Source organism: Cupressus sempervirens, chromosome 4 (genome assembly GCF_028749045.1).
Source record: "Cupressus sempervirens isolate cs-2001-9-10 chromosome 4, ASM2874904v1, whole genome shotgun sequence".
Taxonomy (NCBI): domain Eukaryota; kingdom Viridiplantae; phylum Streptophyta; class Pinopsida; order Cupressales; family Cupressaceae; genus Cupressus; species Cupressus sempervirens.
Genome location: NC_143121.1, coordinates 517,212,114 through 517,237,120, shown reverse-complemented (window position 1 = coordinate 517,237,120; position 25,007 = coordinate 517,212,114). Strand labels below are relative to the sequence as shown.

The window sequence follows — 25,007 nt, the reverse complement described above, 5'->3', positions numbered from 1 at the left end:
AGAGGATATCACTATCGCTCACCTTCAGCTAACTAGTCACATGATGTCTCTATAACCCTTGACTCCTATGTAAGCTCTTTCTCTCACTAACTGCACTGTGATAGGAAACTAATATAGAACTACTCACTAAAAGATTGTTGACACCATGTGCACTACCATCCTCGTACACATCAATAACTGAGGTACAACTACTTGGTACCTCTACCAACTCCTCAGACAAAGAAGTGGAAGCCCTCGCATGTCTCAGCGTCCCACTCAGTAGTAAGTCCTTGTAAACATCGATCCTGGGAACCATCCAAAAAACCCTTAGAGTCATCAGCTAACATCTGGCAAGGAATGTCAAACCCACAACAGCTCATAGCATCCTCAAATGAATCATTAGAAGTGTCCATAGTATCTACATCCACAACTCCTAATTGAACATCCATTGTTGCCACCTAAGCTGCATACATGACTCAATGTCATGTTGTGAATCAATAATGCTAGAGCCTAAACCAACCTCTGTTGACTCCACCATAACACCCAGATCACTAACATCATAGCTGGGTGACTCCATACATGCACTGGTCCCACCTAAGGAAGCCATTGCCTCCTACATTGAATCATCACTTTGAAAATTATCATAGACATCAATGCTCACATTCTCTATACAGTCTCCAATAACAATTCCCTCCTCAATCGCTGAAGCTCAGTGAAACTGACCACCGGAGACACTAACACATCTGCGTGTCCCCGAGTAAAAAGTCCATCATTATGACTACGGATAGGACTAGTGGTCATCGTACTAAACACAGACTCCACTACATCCTAAACACCTGTCAGGGTGAACTCAAGCCTTCTTCCCTGCATCCTCAGTGTCGGTCTACTAAAAAAGGAAACCATGTATCTCGCTGCCCTATCTACTGTCACTGGACCCGACAACCTCGCCTCCAATCTCTTCTGATGAAGCTTAAGTCTTTCCATTCTCTCCCTCAAAGTATTTTATTTTCTTGCTATTTTCCACATTGCATCACTAGCTCCCAGAACTGTTGGGTCTCCTATGTCTGTCCATAGGTGAAATAAATGAGTATGTTGGTCACTCCAAACACACTAGCAGATCCAAAATAACAAATATTTTCCTACCCCACAGGATGGCAAGAAACCATTCTGATACCACTGTAAAAACCCTCACTGGGTCCAACTTGACAAACACCAAAATTCTTTACAATTCAATTGTTTGACATTTCATCAAACACTTGGCATGCATTCGTTGTCCTTTATTTTCAATTTGATAATGATTTCTTGAAATGATTGTAGATGAACTTTTAAATTGATGTGTATATAAATAAGACAACATTGGAATGCAAATCAACAATTGCCACTATACTGTCATAACCTTGAGATAATAACCAATTTGCAGTTCTAAAAAAAAACAATCATCAGCTAAACAATATTGAATTTTTAATGTAAAGAGAAACCTAAAGTTTTTCAGCCAATGCTGACCTGCCACAGCAATATACAATTCCAGCTCTAATTATTCCCTCCAGTGTTAACACGGGCTGCCACAATCAAATGCTGCCTGTCCTAACTAGTCCACATGCCCAAATTCAGCAACGTGGGCCTTATCTTCAACACGGTCTCAAAAAGAACAAACGCAGACCCTAAATTTGATCACAGGTCTACAACCTTATACACAGGCCTCCAATAAATATCGAACACTGCCCAATTCTTGTGTGCAGCAGCCACGAATGTGCAGCTCGAACCCTCAATCAGAAATCGCAGGGCACACAAAATGCAGGCACACTCAACACCTCTTCACAAATGGATCTCAAAACTTAGCCAATCTCTTGCACAAATCAACTTCTCAATTACAGTGACCACAGATAAGAAGCTAGCACAATTCCGTAGAGTTTCCAGAATTCCCAAATTCAAACCCTCGGCAAAAACAATAAAGGACAAGTAGACAATTGGAAGCTTTTCTCTCTAAATGGGCTCATATTTATAACACAATATGGCACTCAACTTCTTCCTCACACTTTTCACTTAAGAAGCTTCATCTTCACAACACCACTTTATAACATTAAATAACTTAAAGTGCCATTATAATAATAAAATGTCATTAATTAATTAATATATACGAACCCCGTCAATAAATAACTCTACCCAATGCAAGCGATGACCAACTGCACTGCCAAATATAGCAACTGCCCAAAATAGACTTACTAAAAATAGCAAGTCCACAACTAAGACCCCCAAATCTCACTGCTAGCTCACAAGGGTTGCGATGATGAGCTGACCTAGCCAACTACAGAGACCTGCTAAAAATGGGGACATTACAGTATCTAGAAACCCCACTGAAACAACCCTGATAGGCCAGAAGTTGGAACTGCGTAGACCAAAACTCAAACTAATCCCTGAGAAATGTTGGTTAGCCCACAGGACCAAGGCATAACAGGCTAACGATGCATCAAAATTTACTAGCTTAGAAAAGGGGACAGTACAAAAGTGTTTTATTTTTCAATGACTTGGTGAATCTTCTGAAATAATGGAAATTATATTCTAATTTCACTGTAGTGTTTTAAAAGCTTTTATTTTATTTATTATTTAACATAAGTATTAAATATTTTGAAAAGCATGTCCCCAAGTTAAATGCCTAGGTTGTGGAGGACAAAAATCATTTTTAAATTGTTACATGGGGGCCTTTCCCGAGGAACGAAATATTTGAAATGCCATAATTTTTTATCCAAGCTCTATATATTTGGATTTGTGCTCTCATTCCAGTATTTTGAGTTTGCAGTGTGCACGCATACTAAGATGTTGTTGAAATGAACTTGGAGCTCTTCCTAGAATTGTTGAGTATAAAAACTCTGCAATTTGTCCTTGTGAAGGTGAACGACCCACCCTAGCTAGTTCTTTGTTTCGTTCAGAGATTTAATTGTTTTTTGCTTGAGTTTGGTGATTTGAGTTTGCAAGAATAAAAAAATTTATGGTATTTTCAGTTGAGCTTCAAAGTTTATTGGGGTCGTTGGATTATTTAGAGATTTTATTGCTTTAAGCAAGTTCTGGAATGAAAGTACAGACCTGGCCGTACATTTCCAGCCACAAGAAGATCAAAATTTTGGCTCATATCTTCCATCAGTTTATCAAATATCTGCCTCTGGGCATTGTTTCTTAGCTTTTACCTCACCTGGGCGACCAAGTTTCATATGTCATTTGCAGGTTTCAGAGTGTTTGAACTTTTCTGGAGAATAACCCTGATGGCAGGAGCATACATCTGCTGAATTGCCTGTGGGGTATTTTCTGAGTAAATTCTGCTCTTTAGTGGCCGCGAATCACCCTCTTCTAAGGCGTTTGGGTGCTGCGAAGGCATATCAAAGATCATCCAGCAGTTTAAAGGCAAGATTAGTGTCTTAGAATCATTTTAATGAATTGCCCTTGATTTCTGAGTGCTCAGAATTTCTGGAGAAGAACTTCCAAGTCTACTTTTCAGTCAATGTAGAGTCAAAAATACATGTGTGACATTGTTTCTCATACCTGAGATCATAAGGAGCTATATGCACTGTTTAGGAAGGCACTAAAATCTACTTTGCACCTCTGGACAGAGGTATGTGTAATGTCCCTTTTTGGGACATTAGAAATATTGAAGTCTTATCGTATATAATGTTAAAATTGACTATGAGAGCGTAGACTCAAATTATTAAAAGGTCAATTTAATGTTATAAAGAGGGCAAAAGGTCAAGAAGGAATAAGATGAAATGCCAGAGGGAAGTTGAAGAGTCACAAGGGAATAGGACGAAAGCCAGAGGGGAGTCGAAGAGTCTTAGCTTGTGTATCAAAAAGGGAAAGAGGCTCATTGCTGGAGATGCTTGTTTTATGACAGTTTCAGTTTTCTCTCTTGTGAGAGTTATTCAGAAAGCTTCAGCTTTCAGCTACTATGAGGACATAGCCCCTCGTGCCGGCAAACAGTGGACATGAACCCATTGTCCGGGGAGACATCAATTCAAGTGTTTCACATGCGCTTGCAAGTTCTTATTCTAGTATTCCAATCTGACTATTAATCTGTATTTAAGATTGGATTTGTTAGTGCTGGTTATTGTATTGCTGTTGAGTTTATGAGAGTTTTCTAGTTTTATTATTGCGAGTCTATAATGCATTTCTATATGCTTGAAATCCTTAATATTATTTTGAAAAGAACTGGTTATTATCTTGTGGAGAATATTCTGGTTTTATTGCCGTATCGTTTTACATTTGCCTACGTTTGAGTTTGAATATTATAATTAAGAAGAAGTTGGTTAAACATCTGTTGGATTTGTACCAGTTTCGATTGTGCTCGCAGTATATCTGCACGTGTTTAGTTCTGAATATAGTCAGAAGGGGAAAAACGAGTAAATATCCGGTTAGGGATATTTCAGTGGTATCAGAGTAGTGTATCCTGCCAGCCTGTGAAACCAAGAAAATGAAGTGTTTACAGTCCTAAAATAGTTTCTCCGGGTTGAAAGGATATTAATCTTTTGGACATCTAGACCTGGAAAAGCAAATCTGTGGTTTGTTCAAGATTGGTCGAGAATGACATTGCTTTCATAGTATGTATTGGAGTAAATAGTGGTTGCAGAAGTAGTGAACATTGTTAGAGAACCAATGACAGAATTGTGTGTTGAATATTTGAAGACCCTGAATGTTTTTCAATAATTGAAAATCATATTAGAACAATATTAAGTGTTTTCCTCTATTGCTGAAGGTTTGACTTCATTCCTGAAGTTGGATACACTACATCAGTGGTCTACAAGCAAGGGGTGGACTTCTCAAATGTAGAGTTGGAGCAAGTGAGCATTTGTACTGAACTTGTTACACCGGAATGTTTAGGGATAGTTCACTCTGTTAGTCACCAAGAATTGCATTTGACTACTGAACGAATATTTCAACTCGGCATAAACCTGTAAGTATCAAAACTAATTAGATGTTTGTTGGTGAGGTCAGAGACAAAATAGTTATGACTGGAAGCAAAAGCGTAGCAAATGGTGTCGCAACATATAAAAATGCATATGTGGTTGTTTTTGGGGTCGGATTCAGTGCAAGAGACATGAAATTAGAGAACACAGCAAGACTGAAACTTCCATTCACAATTACAAAAGCTTTAGTATTGGCGTGAGCTCGAAAAAGATAGTCGTGTGAGGATTCTTCCACCTATTTGCAGGGTTATTTCTCACCAAAAAGCATATGGATTCATCTTGCGATTGCTTTGAGCATTCAAGCATGGCTCCATCTGATGAAATCATGGTTTTTGTTGGCTATGTGGAAGATGTATGATTAATTTCTGCTTCAATTCATTTGAGTCCCTTGTGTGCCTTTCTTAGACAGTGGAAAATCTGAGAATTTTGAAGCATATCATTTCTATTCTTTCCTAAATTGTAACCAAGCTTTATACATCATTCTGCTAATCGCCGATCTTTATACCTTGATATGGATGTCGAACTATGGTAGTTACAAGAAGAAAGGAAATACGACTTGCAATCTAAAGTTAGACAGGGACTATATACATTCAAAATATGATTGTTGGCAAACTACATGGGAGCAAAAATAGTTAAATATTGAAGACGGACAACAGGTGATGACGGGAAATTTGATTTCTTTTCCTTCTTGGTATTGGCAGTAACGTTCATCTTCCACAGGGTCACGTGATGCCTAAATAGTGCGTTATATCTCAAAAATGCTAGATTTGCAATGTTTCCGGGGGCAGGTGTCAAAACATTCTACAGAACGGTGAAGTGCCAGAGCTCTCCCCAGCTATCATGTTCGTTGTTATTGGTGCATGATCCGAAGGCAGAGACGATTCACATTCTCTCAATAATTAACGATGAATCATCAATAAGTTTTTAAAAGAGCCACAATTTATTTTTCAAGCAGTTATTTGCTGCGTGGGGGTCCATAGGAGTGTAACTGATAAGCAACTTGTCATTAAACATCCGTTGAGGTGCTCTGAAGAATGACACGAGTCACTTCATCATGTGTAGGGAATATATGTCGCGACTCCCACTTTATATCTGATAGAATATAAATTTTAAAGAGGACTAGACTTATACAGTAGGAAGAAGCTTACAGGTGTATTGTCCATTTTGCAATTTCCCTTATGAAGTAGACGAAGGTGTACAGGTTTTGGAATGTCCAAATAGTGAGTGTTCAAAGCATCTTGTATTCAATGCAAAGAGACAAGTCATATACCCTTGCACTACGAAGAAGAAATCCGAGACTGCTTTATGCAGGAAAATTGAAGAGGTCATGAAAAAAGTTGTAATAAGAGTGGTAGCAGTTGCTTATATATTGGCCCACATATTTAATCACCCCCTGCATATATCATAGACAGTATAATTCATCGATGTTTGCTCTGGAAGGGTGAAGGTAGAGCTAACGACATGATATGTATTAGTGGATTAAAATTTGGAAGTCATTTCCAATTCTAGTGGTGATATCTATCCATTTCCTTGGAGGAAGCTTTTCTGAAGATAACACATGGACGACAATACATGCCAATCTTAATATAAGAGACTTCTAAATTGTGTTGTGATTAGAAACATCCATTCACAGGAGTGTGACAGCACTTGACATGTCGATTGTATTCCTGGTTGGTGAAGACAATAACTACAGAAGCAAATATATTCCGCTCTTGTAGTTATTGGACCTATACATGAGCTATTTTGTTTCGGGTGGCATTAGTTTTATCATCAACACATTCAGTATTACGTACCCGGTGGGGCACAAGTTACTGATTGTGGATTGACAAAGACTTGGAAATCAACCAAAAGTTAGATAGCTGTGGAAGAGCTGAATATTGCTCAAGGAGATATTTATCTTCTAGAAGCTGCAATTGTGAGCTTGACGATATTATTGTTAAGTGACAACAGTTTATATCTGCAATGTGATCCTTGTTACCTTCAAACAGCTAAACAGCTTGGTTTCAGTCACAAATTCCCACATTCATGTTTTCATTACCCAGCTAAAGAAGTGCTTGATACAAGCGGGGAAACATATCAAAGGAACGCAATTGAGATATTACCCATTTCAAGCAGCATGTTGAATCATCAACATAATACAGGTGCAGATGGAACACTCAAGAAGCATGATTTTGCTGTAGTGGCAACCTCTTCTGTTATCTCTGCACGGCCTAAAACAAGAACAGTCAATAGGCGACCCTTCAGGAGTGTTAGCAATCCTGAAGAAAGAGTTGAATATTCTGGACCGTGGGTGCCCCAATCAGCAGATATAAGAATAGAAATACTCAACATTTACAAAGAGTATCAGAAACTTCATACTCGAGTTCAGAATGACTTAGCCTTCAACAATTACTTGGAGCTTCATCTAGAGCAACAAAATAAGACGGATATGGCAAGAAGAAAGTACTTTGATTTAGTTCAAGATCTTCTTGAAAAGACCCGTGCAAAGGTTTGTATGAAGAATTTCCAGCAAGCCAAAATCATTTAATAGAGAATCTTGAGAAAGAAGAACAATCGACCACCCTTAAATTGCAGCCTTCTCGTGATCACGCAAAAGTTGTTACACAAGGTGTAGGTTTCTTTGTTGGTGATTTGGAGGTTAGTTTTGATAGGCAGATTGATGAGGATGGTAGCACGCGAGGTAACAACAAGTCGGGGTCCTTGTATGATGAATCCTTATATGCAAATGATAACATGGCAACTCTTTGGCCTTCACATACAAATCAAGAAAACCTAGGAAAGAATACCTATGATTCTGAGAGAGGTGATAAACCATATATTCCCGATGTCCATGACATGGAATTGGAGGAACAAACTGAGACGGTACTGCAAGACGATGAACCATGTCAACATGACAACAATGAAAAGCATACAGGTTAGTGAAGACATGGTTGTGGCCTCGTTGGTACGTTATGACAACACTCACAAAAAGGTTGAAGATCTCTACTGGATGACTCAAAAGGGAGTGGAAGGAGATTGGCCTGTTGCTGATTTGCAAGCGATCAAAACAGCTCTTGAGAGTATGAAATCAGATTATTTGTATTTGCTTTCCAACAGGGATAACATTCTTAAGGTTGCTGAAATACATATTGATCAGTTGGATAAATGAAGGAATGAGATTATGGAGCTCAAAAGGGAGCTTAAGGATACTCACGAGGCATTAGATGATTGTGATATTGCTATCAAGATTTAACTATGTTATTTTTTAGTCAAACTCATTGACCCATGTTTCATGAGTAATGATTCAACATGAATCCATTTCTCATGAGAATAACTAGAACACTTAGCACTCATTGGATCTAGGTGATGCTCACAGGGGTGAAGCACCGCGACTTCCTAGGAGGTCACCCATCCCAGTACTACTCCAGCCTGAGCGCGCTTAAATACGGAGTTTCCTCCATGGTTAAACCCAAAGCTTGCAACCCCATTTGCAAAACCTTCACCAAGTGTTGTGTCTTATGAACCATTCATTAGAAAGCCCCTTAAGCTCATCAATTGATAAGTAGGAGATAATTTCCACAGCAAGTCAAATTGTGATATTGCTATCAGGCTTTAGCTGTGTGATTTTTGAGTCAAACTCATTGACCCATGTTTCATGAGTAGTGATTCAACATGAATCCATCTCTCATGAGAATAACTAGAACACTCAGCACTCATTGGATCTAGGTGATGCTCACAGGGGTGAAGCACCGGACTTCCCGGGAGGTCACCCATCCCAGTACTACTCCAACTTGAGCGCGCTTAACTACGAAAGCAAAAAATACATCAGGGTCACGAATCACTCTCGGGAACATGAGGATAAGGTGAGGCAAGAGTTTTTCAAAGAAATCATTGTTGAGCTAGATAGCATTCAGCAAACTTTTGATTTGGATGGTTGCCCCAAGCAACCAAGTTCCAAGGTTTCAAATCACATTCAGCTTATCGATAACCCCGTGTTTGAAGTAGATGCTGATTGGATTTCCGATAATCCCCTTTTTGAGATAAACGAGGACTCTCCTTTTGATTATCGTGAAGAAGATGATTCTAATCTCAGGATATGGAATCGTGGTACAATTCCTTGCAATGAATATGGGTCACAAGATGGAAGTGGTGATTTGACTACGGTTGTGCAACATTGGATCACCACATAGGGTTCCTGATTTCACACCATACAAGAGTTGGTTGGAGTATATTCATCAGCCTTTGGATATTTTGTGGTGTAGTTTTGAGGAGAGTTATGTGTTGATCATAGGGAATGCTCTTTCAGCTTCATTCTTATTCATAGTACCTATGTACCCAGAGGTTCTCCAGATTGATGTTGACAGTATGGTATTTGATGCACCCAGGGTGTTACTCTCAGTTTTTGAGCGGTTTGTTCATTACATCATCTATTTAGGTCAGGTTGTCACCATCTATTGGGTTATGGATGGTTCATTGATACATTTCTACCTTATCATATCGGCTGGTTATGACAACAGGGTTTGGGATCCAAGTGTTGACAGTATGCATCTATGGCTTATTGAGGATTTTGTTACAGTGTTGCGCAGTTTGAGACTAGATGCAAGGATAATCAGAATTGTTCAGTTTACAAGTGCAGAGCTTTTTTAAAGAGTTATATAAGATACAGGGATCCGGTTGAGAGATAGATTGCAAAGCGACACCTTGTTTCACAGTTTGGCCGAAATTGTTTTCAATTTGGGTTACAAGGCTACCTGCAGACTCGTATGGGATCCTGGTACTGATTGCTTGAGGACAAGCAATTCTAAAGAGGGGAGATTTGTAATGTCCCCTTTTGGGACATTAGAAATATTGAAGTCTTATTATATATAATATTAAAATTGACTATGAGAGCGTAGACTCAAATTATTAAAAGGTCAATTTAGTGTTATAAAGAGGGCAAAAAGTCAAGGAGGAATAAGACAAAATGCCAAAGGGAAGTTGAGGAGTCACAAGGTAATAAGATGTGTTGGTAAACAGATTTGTTCTTTCCACTTCTGACTCACAAATGCCCTAATCTATGAACAAATTCTATTTACAACAATTTGGAAAGTGACCTCTTGAAGATTTACTTTCCTCTAAATTGTTAGGTACAACTCCCTATTTTCAGTTTGCAATGAATTTTATTTATTCCTAAATCTAAAACAGGGTATGTTCTTAACTAAAGAACAGGAGAAGGAAAACTAAATTAAACCTATGCAGAATTCAACTTAGGCGGAAATTAACACTTTGAGAGTTATTCAAATCTAACAAATTCACACATCTTATAAATTCATAACTAATATACAATGAGATTAATTGATCTATCTAGGAACTAATGAATGGAGAAGATTAAATTGAATGAAAAATCTAATGAATCTCTTCGAATTTAAAGTGACAGTTCATATCATGTTCAACACACTATATTAAAACAGGGTAAGTAAAACTCTATTTATCCCTCGTTTCAATTCCAGTTAAAGAGAAACAACAAACTAACAAAACTATTTTTAATGAAACAGAAAATGATTGATACAAAAATACCATGCAATTGACTCTGCAACTTCAAGTCTTCCATACCAAAAATTTGCCGACCTTTTATTTATCTTTCGTTATCATACATATAGGATTCCGAGATGACCGTTACAAAGGAAGCTTAACCGGTTCATCTTCTCAAAACTCACAAATGGCAAAGAGCCAGGTTGTCCATTACAAAGATTACAAAATAAAAATGGAAAGGGCAAAATATGAATCACTTCGCCTTCTTTCCTTTTTCTAACTTTGCCCTATAGGCCTTGGCGGCAACAATAATTGGAATAAGCTCTTCATGTCTCTGTACATGCACATTAGTATATCTCAAGAGCCATCTAGAGTGTTCCCTAGCCAAATCTTTGACAGCATTTAGTCTATCTTGCAATTCCTCCATAGCTACATGTATGCATCCGCCAAGTCTCTGAAGTTCGGCCACTCTGTTCTGGTGCCTTGAAGATATGCTTGTCAGGCTATCTATAAAATTGGGGAAATTATTTTGCATGACAGTAACTCCAATTACTCCTTTTCCTTGGCCACTAGTCTGTGAATCTGTGTGTAGGCCCTTTAGAAGTTCATAGTCTCTATCTTGATCTTTCTTTACCTTCTCTTCAATCTCCTTTAGACCTTTCTCTGCCTCCAAGATCATTTCTGACTTAAATTGCATGCTTTGCAACCACTCGAACAGAAGCTCATCTCCTTTGGGCAAAATTTTAGCTTCGACAACTTCCTTTGACTTCATTTGAATAATCATCTTCAACAAAGACACACAATCATCACTTTTAGTCCTCTCCGCAGCCAGGGTATTCCTATTAGATGAAATGTTATCTTTCCCTATCTCTAGTCTTAAGATAACATTTTCGATTTGTTCTATAATAAAGAGCCCCTCTAATTTAAGCTTGTTATTCCATTCTTTACCAATCTGGCCAAAATGCCTATCTTCCTGAAGCTGAGAGATAAGGGCTTGAACTTCGATAGCAGTAGGATTACTTGTTACTGGCATTCCGGAGATACTTGCCAATGGAGTGACCAATTGTCTAATAAATTTGTTCAGCTCTTCTATCTCCACATTCATCCTAACCTTGGACAATTTGAAGCTCTCCAACTGTCCCTCAATTACTTCATTGGTTGACTTCCATAAGCCGACCTTGGTATCATGTCTAGCTTCCCCAAGATCTACTGAATGCAGAGTAAAATCATTGGCAAACATGTCTTCGATTCTCCCATCTTTGGTGGGTTTTGCAATCTCCATTGTTACGTGCCCTGTTTCTGGATCTTGTCCCAGAATAGACAAGGTCTTCTACTTCTTAACCTTACTCAACGCAGATCCAAAGCGAACTACAAGAGATAAGGTATCCTTACTGGGAGCACCTTCATCCTTCCTCTTTCTCTCTCTCCAGAGTGTCCTACAACTAGGAATCAATGCCTATCACCTTAGAAGCTGTCCCGAGTGAATCTATACTGAACATTTTCCTCTTAATCGGAGTAATTGCTTTCGTGGTCGAGGAGAATGGATTCTTTTGAGCTTGAGAGACAAGCTTCAAAGACTCTTGGACTTTCTCCGTTTTTGCAGTCTTCTTAGCCACTTCTTTTGATTCAATGGGCTCACTATCATTGCTTCCTCCATCTCCTAAATCTACTACTTGCATTTGAGGGCTACTTGGCTGGAGAAGTGTAGCACTCATGGTTGGAACAGGGCTACCATGAGGTGAAGGCACTGGAGTGAAAAATACTGTCTTTAGGCTCCTCTGTTTTCTTCTCAGCTTCTGATTGAGTACCAATTGCTAGAGAAGAGTCATCTTGACAAGTTTTTGTCAAAGGGATGTTCTTGTCTGGAGGTTGATCACCTCCACCTGTCGGTTGAGCTGGTCCTTGAGTGATGGCAAGGGTCACACCTAATGTATTAGCTTGTGAGGTAGGAGTAGATGCTGAAGGAGCTTGAGTGGGTGTGCTCTTACTTCGGCTTCTTCTCGCTGTAGTCCACTCTACCCACTTCCCGGTTCTTTTAACAATTTGGGCCATCATAATATCTAAATCATCCCCAGCATCTTGATAAGGCTCTGAACTAATAGGGGTATTTCTTATCTTTGTCAAATATGTATTACTATACATATTCTGCCCATCATCTTCAATTCCTTCAACATTAAGGTTGACTTGATACATTTTAACTTGATCAACTATTAATCTAGTGAAAGCATGGTCCCGACTTTCAAATTGATCTTTACAATCTGCCCAGTAGTCTTCCACCGTGGTGATATGCTTGATCACACTCCCAATCTGCAACACTTCCCATGCATATCCATTTGGGTCAAACATGGGTCTTAGGACCTCGTACATCTCCCATCTGTATTTCATCTCAAAGGCTTTCAGCATGTTCTTTGCATCTGAATGTGACTCACAACTTAAAGCTCCCACCTTCATAGGGAACTCATATCCCTTCTTCAAACTCCCGCTCAGCACGTCCACTTGGATAGCTTGCCTCACTATCTCGATCAGCACAATCATGTCGCTCGGGTACCTCAACAGCTTCAAGGGGAATCCATCAAAAGCTGCAAGACGTAAATAAGAGAAAGATGAGAACTAGATAAAATAGCTTCCAAACTGACTAATTGCCGCCATTGCTTCTGGACTGAATCTCCTCTCCGAGCATCCTTGAAGCTCCCTGCAAATTCTCATCGTAAACGCATCATTAACCATTGTATATTCAGCATAATTGTTTTCCAACTGCAAACATGGATATAACTCATAAGACTTCACATCATCAGGAAAAATTTCTACCCTTGGGAGGCCTGGCCATAACTGTAGAGAAGCTAGCATGTAAATCACAAAAGAAGACATATAGAAGGTGTTGTAGAACTTCGCGGCGCTGAGAGCATTGGAAAGACTCTCACTTACCTCATGAGCCCAGTCAATATATGAGTATCTGAACAGATAACTTGCACCCAAAAAAAATATTGTTCAACGAAATTTAGAGTTTCTACCTCACCTTTCAGTCTGTGTAGGAGAACCAGAATGCCTACAATCTTGGGTTTGAGATTGGTACCAAAAAGGGTCTTAGGGACCTTATTCTTGGTGCTTCACGGCTTTTGAAACCATGTTTGCATAATCTCCTTTCTCCAGACCATCTTCTTTGCGAAGAACTTAGAGACGGCTCCACCAATTGTCAAGTCTGAAAACTCCTCTCGCTCTGGAATTCGTAGGCAATTCACCACTGTTTGTCTATCAATGGAGATCAACACTATATCATCTAGTAATACAATCTACCCGGTATCCGGATTATAGTGATTTATGCATTCATAAATCAATTCCGGAGCTTGGACTGCCGCAGGGAAACCAGCTGCTTCCACTAGCCCACATCCTTGGAGCTTCTCAGTTATGGGATGAATCGGCTCCGATTTCACCCTCTTTTGAAAATCTTGCATATCATGAAAACGGAGTAAAGTATCTGTGAAATTCTGCAATGTGACTTAATTCCATTCAGCCCATCAAAACCCACAAACTTGGTTGCCATTCTGTCTAAGAATGAAATGAATTGAATTTCGCATCTAGAAGAAGAACAGGATATTGAATTTGCAAATACAGGCTATTTGAAAAAGTTGTGCAATTTAACAGAATAACAGTTCAAGAAAGAGCGGTAGTTTGAATAACTATTATATTTCCATCTATATAGGAGTCTCAATTCACTCGTTCATCTTCAGGATTCGCGCCACACAAATGAATTAAAGGATAAATCCGTTGAAACAGTAAATGCGAGGTTCTTAACAAATAACTCGGTGTCCTTTCACTATTCCGTTGGCCCAACAATAACTTTCCATCCTTTCACACTTACTTTCCCATTTCCCATTAAGTTTCGGGAAGTTATGAACAGAATACTCTATAAGATAATATCCGCCAGTTCAAACCCTGCCTAATAGATCTTTCCCACGATGATTGGATTGTTTCCATTATCCTCTTGAAGTATTTTGCATGCAAAATGTGGGTCCAATTCACTTACAAACTTAATTTTCTTTTGAGTGCGGAAAATCCTCCTCATGGGTTGAAAACCCACCGAGGAGAAGACGATTTTCATTTCTCTACCTAGGCCTCCTTTTCACCTCTAGCTTTTAACTTATTTCTTCCTTTGAGTTCGGAGATGTCCATAAGGAGTGCGAAACTTCGTTAGGGGCCCACCTTTCGTTTATTTCCTTTTAAAATTGCCTCTTGCAGAAAACAGACTTCATGGATTGAAAACCCACCGAGGAGAAGTCAATTTTCGTTCTTCCGCCAAAGAGAATTCTGAGAGTTGTAACGAGTCTTTAAACCTATTAAGGCAAATAATCATAAAGGCAATAGGAATCCATCACAAAGCACTTTATCTTCCTCTCATTGTAACCCATATGCATCATTTGGTGCTCTCCGCGGGGAATCGCCTTCATAGGTTAAAAACCCGTCGAGGAGAAGGCGAAGTTCAATTTTCTGCAAGCTTTTTCTTTTCATGGAAATTATGGTAAGTCGTGAGCAAGCTCAACTTTGTGAATAATTTTTGCATGTTGCAAGAATCTCCATCGGATTAGGTACTAAGCTACCCGTAAGGCTCACAACATAAAGGAAAACCACCCGACTATGAAATGTGGGGGAAGAGAAAGATGAAAAATCCAATGGAGACTCTTTCCACCTAAGGGAACTTAAAACTAGACTCGGACATACCTAGGCTTTACTAAGACACAAAATTCTCCACTTTTGCAAAATGGTTACAGGGTGAAAAGTGGGGCAACAGAACAAAAGCCAGAGGGGAGTCGAAGAGTCTTAGCTTGCGTATCAAAAGGGAAAAGAGGCTCATTGCTGGAGATGTTTGTTTTATGATTCAATTTCAGTTTTCTCTCTTGTGAGAGTTATTCAAAAAGCTTCAGCTTTCAGCTAGTATGAGGATGTAGACCCTCGTGCCGGCAGACAGTGGACGCAAACCCATTGTCTAGGGAGACATCAATTTAAGTGTTTCACATGCGCTTGTAAGTTCTTATTCTAGTATTCCAATCTGACTATTAATTTGTATTTAAGATTGGATTTGTTAGTGCTAGTTACTGTATTGCTGTTGTATAATGCAATAACGTTGTTTACGGAGTTTATGAGAGCTTTCTGGTTTTATCATTGCGGGTCTATAATGCATTTCTATATGCTTGGAATCCTGAATATTATTCTGAAAAGAACTAGTTATTATCTTGTGGAGAATCTTTTGGTTTTATTGCCATATCGTTTTACATTTGCCTACGTTTGAGTTGAATATTATAATTAAGAAGAAGCTAGTTAAACATCTATTGGATTTGTACCGGTTTCGATTGTGCTCGCAGTATATCTGCATGTGTTTAATTCTTAATATAGTCAGAAGGGGAAAAACGAGTAAATATCCGGTTAGGGATATTTCAGTATGATTGATCGTAAAAGAGGCATCTGTTAGTTTGCTGACTGTCCCCTTGGAGTGATTGCTGCTAGCTTTGAATATAGTTTCAGTTTTAGTCAATTTGTCTCGTTAACACTGAACAATGAAGAGCTGGTGGGAAGACCATTTGTTATATTATTTCTTAGTGTTGTTGACCACAATGCTTGTAATATGCAAATGTTCATGAAATAACCAGCTAATGAAGTCATGATTGCTGCTACATGTCTGTTAGCTTTGAAGATAGTTTCATTTTTAGTCAATCTCTCTTGTGGACATTGAACAGTGAAGAGCTGACGGGAGGACCGTTTGTTATTATATTCTTTAGTGTTGTTGTTGGTGTATTTAAATATTACTAATTACACTTTACTTAAGTTTAATTAGGATAATGCGTTTTCATATTAGTTGTCATGTAGACACCTAGAAGTTTGCACTTTATTTAAGCACATGTTGTCTCACACCTTTCTTAGCATGATACACCTTTGTATTCTTCTCCTCTCATTATTGCACATACTCTCATGCACAATGGAGGATAATCCACCTTTGTGGACATGTGCTTAGTTGTTATGCTTATCACTTGCATGACTCCTAGTTATCTTGCATTGCCTATATATTCATGCACTTCTGTATGCATTGTATCTGAATCTGAATATCTGAACAGGCATTAAGCATTGTACTCTTGATCATTATTAACTTAATCAATTGATCATTATTTTGCCTATCTCTCTTATGGTATCTCTTCAACTTCTAGATCTTGGCATTTTCTTTCATTACCTTAGGCAAACTCTTACATGGTATCAGAGCCAAAGGAGCATTTCATTGCATAGCCATTGGAGAGCATTATTTCGCTTCATTTTGGAGGGCCACGATTCAGATCCGAGATATGAGCAATTATTGAGAGTGTCTAGAGCAAGATCACACCTCACCATTGCATCCGGGTGGTCATTCTAGTGAATTTTAACTATAAACTTGCCTATATTAGGCAAGAGTCAAATTTGAGAAGAAAAAAATTGCAAATCGGGCTTGGGTAGCCTAATCTGCAATTTGACGGTACGATCTGACTTTTTTATTCAAAAAAATAATTCTACAATTTTTTTGTCAAATCTGATTATTATTATTTCGTCATTCTTTTTATTCTACATTATTTTTGGTGGGGCAAAAATTTTTGGGCCAAATTGGCCTAGTGCACAATATTCCTTTAGTGGGTGCAGAGAATATTCCTTTAGCCAAGGGATCTGCAATAGTGCTCGACAGCACCAAGCAAGACCATAACAATTTGCAAGCACTTATGTAGATCCTTGGTTTAAAGCTGATTGGAAACAACATCGACATCAATATGGGACTAAAAGTCCCACACCACCGTCAAACCCCAATGGCTACTCCCTACCTACCCTCTCTGCCTTCCTCAACGCAAGCTAGAAACATTAAATCCGAGCAACCATGGGTGTCTCTACAATGAGTTCCATCTCGGGTGACCCCAAGCAAGCACAAGATCCATGCACAGTGCAACAAGCCCACCACCCAACACCCACCCAAGTGAGCATTGTCACTATTCTCGACCAAATCAGCAGTACAAGTCATTGATTCCACACCAACAGTTGGAGCTCCACCAAAGCCACTCAGTCCACTGTGATTTGACTTGACAGTCCGATCCAATACAAGCTCGTTTCATCCGTTGCATCCCCATCGAGTTTAGGCATTCTTATAACCTGAGCGACACCAAACTTCACAATTGTTGCATTCACAGTGACCTCTACAAGCCAAGCAACCCAAGCATCGTGCATCTTCAATTTTTTATTGGGCTCTTCATCGACTTGGAGACACTTGGCCATTCACATCGATTTGCTACCAGACCACACCGAGCAGATTCAACTTGGTGTTGTTCGATCCCTGCAAGGCACATCATTGCAAAGATTAACCAAAGTTCTAATCTTCAATCGCAGCCCTATTTGAGTCTTGCTCCCCATGTCACGGAGCACATCATACGATCTCGTAGAGACATCCATCTCCCAAGACATTTTTGGCACTCAAATAAGATCCAGATTTGTATTCCCATCAGGCAAACCAAAGATCCACCCACCCGTAGCAAGGAGACTCATCCAAGCATCTTGAGCAGCATTCAAGGAGTCTCCTACTCAATCAATCATTGCCCAAGTCGAGTTCCCACCTCGTCGACCTGATCTGCACTTTTCCCAACTCGTTGAGAGCACAATAAGCAACGTGCACCAAGTTGGCATTCTCCACCCATATTGGCAACTTCGATCTACATTTATGATTTTGTACGGATCCGTGAGACATTCAATAAAAGGCATCACCATGAGACTCAGACATTGGAGCTTTTGCAATCTCCATGCGGGCCCCCATATGACTCTTCTTTTTGGCATCTTTGACTGCGTTGCATAGTCATCGCATGCTAACAAATCGCCCCAATTGAAGCAAATCTCCCATCACTGAGTCGAGCAGAGAGTAGTATTGTCAAGCTCCTTCAAATCTGTGGAAGTGTTCGAGCCTCATGCTTTGCACATCTTAGACATTGGAGACTTCTCCCTGAGCCGAGCAGATTCTAGAAGAGGCACCCCCATGCAAGCCTTTTCCCACCTTCATACATGGACGAGCTCGCACTCATTCCATAAACTTAGCAATCTCTAGTTGCATTCAATTTCCACAAGCTCGTTGCTACTTCTCTTGCAGACATTGGCAACATCAGATCTAATATCACACTCTTGCCTTTTCCTTGGCAAAAGCGGTGTGCCACATCATCTGCCACATTAGTAGAGCTCGATTAGCAATCCAATCATCTAGTGATTGGCCCTTTTTTTGCCACGAGTTCCAACTCTCTGTGGTAAAATTGACAATTGTTTGACCGTCCAATAGGGGTATTTGTAGGTAGCATTTATCGTTGCACCAAAAGCTCAATTTGTAAATGCCTGATATAAATGTTGAGTCTTACCCGGATCCACAACACGAATCTCCAAGGAGGTGCTGACCACCAAGTCAACACTCTCAACATCCTTCAGCTCCAATTGAAGGGAGACTCAAACCCATGACCCAAGGGCTCTGATACCGATTGTAGGTAGCATTTGTTGTTACACCAAAAGCTTGAACTTTTAATGTATGATACAAATGTTGAGACTTACCTAGATCCATGGCACAAATCTCCAAGGGGGTGTTGACCACCAAGTCAACACTCAATAGTATTTTTTTTTTCTGTGACACCCATTTGATTGTCAAACTTTGGCAACTGTACTTGTTCCATCCTAGATTTTGAAACTTCAAAAATTTTGTTCAGGCTCATACAGACACATTTTCATGTATCTTTTTTTTTAAAGTGCATAATTTTTAGAGAGCAATCCAAATTTGCTATCATAGAATAGGCTTATTTAGATGAAAATTTCACTTTTAGCACTTGGTCTAGTGTGGCCTATTCGGTACTTGTACTTTGTAGATCCTTTAGAGATCTTGTGTCCTATTTCTATTGAGTCTTTTAATGCTTCATATTTGTTGTTGTAATAATTAAAATCAGAAGTCCACTTTGGTCAAATTGAGCAAGTGACATTTGTACTCACACTACATATAAAGTTCCAAAAATCATATATTTAGGGGGATTTCATTTTGGAGGTGAATTATTGATGTAATCCTGAAACCATATCTTGTTGCCATACAATTAACTAGGGATAATTATGCATTATGGACAAAAGGAATCAGCACACATCATAGATGGCTTAATATCTTGCCCAATCTTTATGGACTCATACCTGAGCCAAAGACATATTGTAAGCAATCAACTTGGTGGAGTAAAAATGAACATATTTGTGCTATAATTTGTAAGAGTCTCCATTCCTTTAGATATCATATAGTCTATCATACAGCCACAGATAATAATTCCCCTCTCCTAGCTTGGAATACTATTTGGGAATGTTTTGGAGATCTAGATATTTCTCCAGTACCAGCTAATCCTATTGCAGATTGTCTCTTTCCACTTGATGATGCAGATAATGTTCCCTATGATGATGAAACCTTAGAGTTCATCACAAGCCTTGCATATGAAGAGTCTTGATGATCGAAAGCCAAAAGTTGCATCTCCTACTCCTCCATTTGAGATCACATCTATTGTTGTTCCTGATGATACTTGCATGGATTCAGGTGATTCACTACAACAAAACATTCCTTGTCTTCCAGTTACAGCTCCTTGGGATGACTTCTTGACAGACATTGCAGCTTTGTTTGTGGAGTCCTACATAGAGGACTTGGGAGACATCATTGATGACATTCATCTTCTCTTTGATGAGGATGATCCTTCTTCAGTTGTTTTGCGGGAACACTCTAACCCTTATGATTCTCCACTTGATCCTTCTTTCAAGTTTGACATGATTGTGGATCCTTTGATACAGTAGTTGCAGGAGTTCTCTCTCACCTCAGAGAAGACATTTCAATCTTTGGAGATTGGGTTTCATGAGTCTCAAACTTCACTTGAGATGTCACATTGTATGGTTGATCATACACGTGTTCAAGATTCCTATTCAATTTCTTAAGACATCATTAATCTTGATAGTTCTTCCTACTGATTGGGGATAATTCTTTGATACACCTATGGCACCATTTCATCTTAAAGGGAGCAAAATCATTCAATTTTCTTGGTGCAGCTTCTACATTGATCTAAGAGCATTTATAATGGGTGCATATTCTACATTTGGTGGGGGCTTCTCTAACTACTTATTTTGAGGAGACATCATTATCTTTGGAGTTTGAACCATATTCTTGTTGGACTAACTGCCAACCTCCCCTTCAAGATTCGTGACATGGCTTAACCGCCTCCTGTGTTCTATAAGTCTAGTGGTTGTGTCGGACATTAAAAGGTCGATCTTTTGGTGCAACGGCAACCCTAGCTTGTAACAAGTGGTATTAGAGCTTGGTCACAAGTTCAAATCTCCTCGGGTAATGCTGACAGGGGAATTGTTGGACTAACCGCAAGCCTTCCCCTTCAAGATTCGTGACATGGCTTAACCGCCTCCTATGTTCTATAAGTCTAGTGGTTGTATTGGGCATTAAAAGGTCGATCTTTTGGTGCAACGGCAACCCTAGCTTGTAAAAATTCTTACATGGATCGGTTACCATTGGTTCCTTGTTTGTCACCTTTTTTATTAGATTTGTTCCTGATTGATTTGTGGCATCTTCATCAACCAAGGCCATGGTGATACATCAACAAACTTCAAAGACAACACACTTCATTTGGATTCTCCTTCCTTCGTCCTATCCACAATGGGAAGCATTTCTTCCCAAAGGGAGAAATGTTGTTTGTAGACATTGGACCACCTTTTGTCTTCAAGCACTCGTCATACTTGTAGGACATTATTCACTATGGGGAAATACCATTTCTAAGTACACTTAAGTTTACTTAAGGGGGGTTTGGCATAATTAAATATTACTAATTACACTTTACTTAAGTTTACTTAGGATAATTCGTTTTTATGTTAGTTGTCATGTAGACACCTAGGAGTTTGCAATTTATTTAAGCACATGTTGTCTCACACCTCTCTGTATGATACACCTCTATATGCTTATCCTCTCATTGTTGCACATACTTTCATGCACAATGGAGGATAATCCACATTTGGTGGACACGTTCTTAGTTGTTATGCTTATCACTTGCATCACTCCTAGTTATCATTCATTGCCTATATATTTAAGCACTTCTACATGCATTGTATCTGAATTTGAATCTATGAACAAAGGCATGAGCATTGTACTCTTTATCATTATTGACTTAATCAATTGATCATTTTGCCTATCTCTCTTGCGCTATCTCTTGAGCTTCTAGATATCAGCATTACATTCATTGCCTTAGGCAGATTCTTACATGGTATCAAAGCTTGAGGCAAATTCTTACAGTTGTTGACCACAATGCTTGTAATATGCAAATGTTCATGAAAGAAGCAACTAATGAAGTCTGAGACGTTTCCTATCAACAATTGTCACATTGCATTGTATCACTTGCAAACAAATGCATCAATAAAAATTGGGTGTCCTTTACATTTTGCTGCTTAATGGTGGCATGAATCTGCATAACAAAAGAGAATGCTTGAGTGGTGTCATATGGCATTTTGAACCAAAAAGAATCTGGGATTGATTAAGCTCTAACAATGTTAACAACCAAGTTGCACTAAAATCGTCTAGCACTAACTACAAGACACCAAAAATTGGAGGAATACTGTAATTGGAACATACAAGCCTCACATTTATCATATTTATATGCAATCAGTCTTTCTGAAAAAATGGTTCATTAAACAATTGCATGTACCATATAGGTATTTAAATGACAGTGAGTTTCATTATCCATGTCAATTCCATGGCCAAGGTCATGTCAAACTCAACTAGTAAGTACTATTCATTATTACGCTACTCAGTGTTGTTGTCGGGAATAGTCAAAGCATACCAGTCCATAGCTGATTCTGATTTTAAAAAATTATGCTCTTCTAAAAAATTATGATTAAAAGGAATCATAAGTGTATCTGGCATACAAAATGAAGGCATGGTGCTTTGTCCATGCATAAAATAAATATGGGATATGCTAGTACAACGGGAAAAGCTTGAGAGTTCAGATGAAACAAGTTTCAACCAGCTCCTAGAAGGAAAGATAATGTTGTTTCTAAGGTTGGACTATTGTTGTGATGTTTGATTCCACCTGCAGTAGCAGAGCGATGCATTTCCTCAAACATGTCTGATTGGATATAGGGCGAATAAAAAGTGAAGGGTACAAGTAAATGTTATGGGATGTAAGTTTTCTGCGTAGTAAAAAAATCTGCATTTAAATGAAATATGGTTGTTTCCACAAGCGAACATGTGCAAGGGCAACTTTTAGAATAAAAGCACAAGGAGATAACGAGTTTAAATGCAATTTCATAAATGACAATGTAGACTTCACTGCTTTCTTACTTAGCAATAGCTAGACACCCACGAAAAACAATTCAAACGGTGCTTCTCCAATAGAATTATTCGAGAAGTTATAGTAGACAGCATAGTTTGTAGTATGTATAACAAGGTTCACGGTGTACTTACATACGAGCCATACTCCAACTTGGATTTCCTCCCATTGACAAGAACGTCTCCATAAACTTTGGCAGAAGTGGGTGCTAATCCTACAATTGAATACAACATATATTAATTTACGAGTACTCTACACACATCCAATGTGATTTCTCAAATCAAATTGCTGTGGACGGAGTTAATAGGGAAGAAATAACCTGCTAGTGTTCTGAGCAGAGTGGACTTTCCTGATTTGGCAGGGCCCATAATAACTGTGAGTGTCCCTGGCAATGCATACCCAGTTGAGCTCTTTATAACCTTGTCAGAATACTTCCTCTTTCCGGGCATTGTAATTGTCAAGTCCTTCCACACAAGTGTCGCTCCTCCAGCTTTATTGGGCTGTAAGGCATCGACCGTCTGAGGAAAAACACTGCCATGTTTTGGAAGGTGTGAAGAGGCAACGGGCTCTGTCGCTTCCCCTGCCCCACCCCCACTCTCTCCCTCCTCTTCTATGTCAGCCTCCACATCAGCTTCATCTTCCCATTCAGGGGAATCCTCCAACTCAACTTGGCGGAGCTGGGGACCCGAGCCTGGTTTCCTCAGAAAGAAATACGATGTGGATGGTAATGGGTTTCCATTTGCAGGACTACTTGAGGATGAAGACGACCTGTTTGTGTCGGTACATGATTGTATTTCTTCCATTATATTCAGCAAAAATCACTGAAACAGCATTTCTTGAGATGACATACCAGTCAGATCTCAGACTCAAAGGCTTCGCTTCTTGAATACCATAGCCAACATGTTGCTCCTCTGTAATAAACCAGCTGGAAAAAGAGTACGAAACACTACACTCTGCAGGTTAAGCTCATTTCACACCAAGTGAAGTCAGACGCTTGGATAGTCATCTTTCATTTGCTTCGGGCGAAAGAACCGAAAAATTGGGCCTCGCGGGAACGAAGAAAGTCTTGCTACTCATCACTCCTTGACGGTCTGTTTAGTAGATGTAATGGATGCAACATTACCTCCCCTACCCTCAAATTTTAGTTGGCATTATATTAAATGGGCATTCATGGGCCATTTATTAGTTTCCCCTACAACAACCATGAATGGACGAAGAAGACAGACCATCAAATCCAAGAGGGAATCGCCACGGGGCCGGGACCCTTGCCCCCTGAATTGGGTGTTTGGCATTTGGGAGTTAATAAAGAATGACCATTTTATTTTTATTTTATTGTTGTTCAAGTGGTGAGGGGAAGGTGATGTCTCCTTTTATTAATAATCTATTGGATAAAAAAAAAATTTAAGGTGCAATTGAAAAAGGGTTTGCTGACTTTGGATAGAATAGATACTCAATAATTTTTAACTTTCAATAGAAAAAAAGTTAAAAGATTGACACTCTATATGAACTTAGAAATGATGTTGACATAAAATTCTTTTTTTGGGAAAATTTTAAAATATATTGAATATTCATTAGAGTGGGCTTTTCTTATTGAAAAGTGTTTGTAGTAAAAATTGATCAAAGTTATTTTATTTTTTTATAAATTTAAATTAATTAAATAAATATAAATGATAAGTATCTAATTAATTTAGATCAATTACTTAATATTTGGAATAGTTATAAATATAAATGAATATTATGTAATATCAATGGAAAATTTCTCTTTGAATTGATCACTTTTGAGATTTTAGCATTATAGTTAATGTAGTTTTATAAATATTGAAACTATTTAATGATGAACATAATATTTAGTAAAATATTTAAATTAATTTGAAAAATCTAGATAATCTAAGTGAGGAGCAATATTCCCTTAAAGAGATTGCCACCTTTTGTGGAAGGGAAGCTAATGTTCCTAAAAAGATGGTCTGCTTGGAGGAAGTGAAAATTTTTCATATTCCAGGTGCTAGAAAATCAAAGGGGGAGATTGCAACTGATCTGGGGAGTTGTTTTGTGTTGGAAAGGGTTGAACCCTCACCTATAAAGCAAGACACTTTGTCCCATGAACCCAGGAAGCCCTTCTTATCCCTAGTTATGGCATTGTTGGTTGTTGCACGCTTTCTCACTTGTGTTGTTCAGGCACGCCAACTTCTCCTAAACACACTAACTCCTTCACACTATTTGTGAC

The 25,007-nt window shown here is 38.9% G+C and overlaps 1 protein-coding gene across 1 annotated transcript in view; it reads right to left on the bottom strand.

Annotated features, from left to right (window-relative positions):
* The window catches only part of LOC149562201 (ABC transporter G family member 3-like), a 128,092-nt gene extending 103,964 nt beyond the window's left edge, over window positions 1-24,128 (bottom strand). The window contains exons 1-2 of the mRNA XM_089825745.1: window positions 23,103-24,128; window positions 22,918-22,997 (exon numbers count right to left, since the gene is read on the bottom strand). Coding sequence (XP_089681871.1) covers window positions 22,918-22,997; window positions 23,103-23,586 — 564 coding nt within the window. The 5' untranslated portion in view covers window positions 23,587-24,128. The remainder of the gene's footprint in view (window positions 1-22,917; window positions 22,998-23,102) is intronic.
* Between the last annotated feature and the right edge of the window lie 879 nt (window positions 24,129-25,007).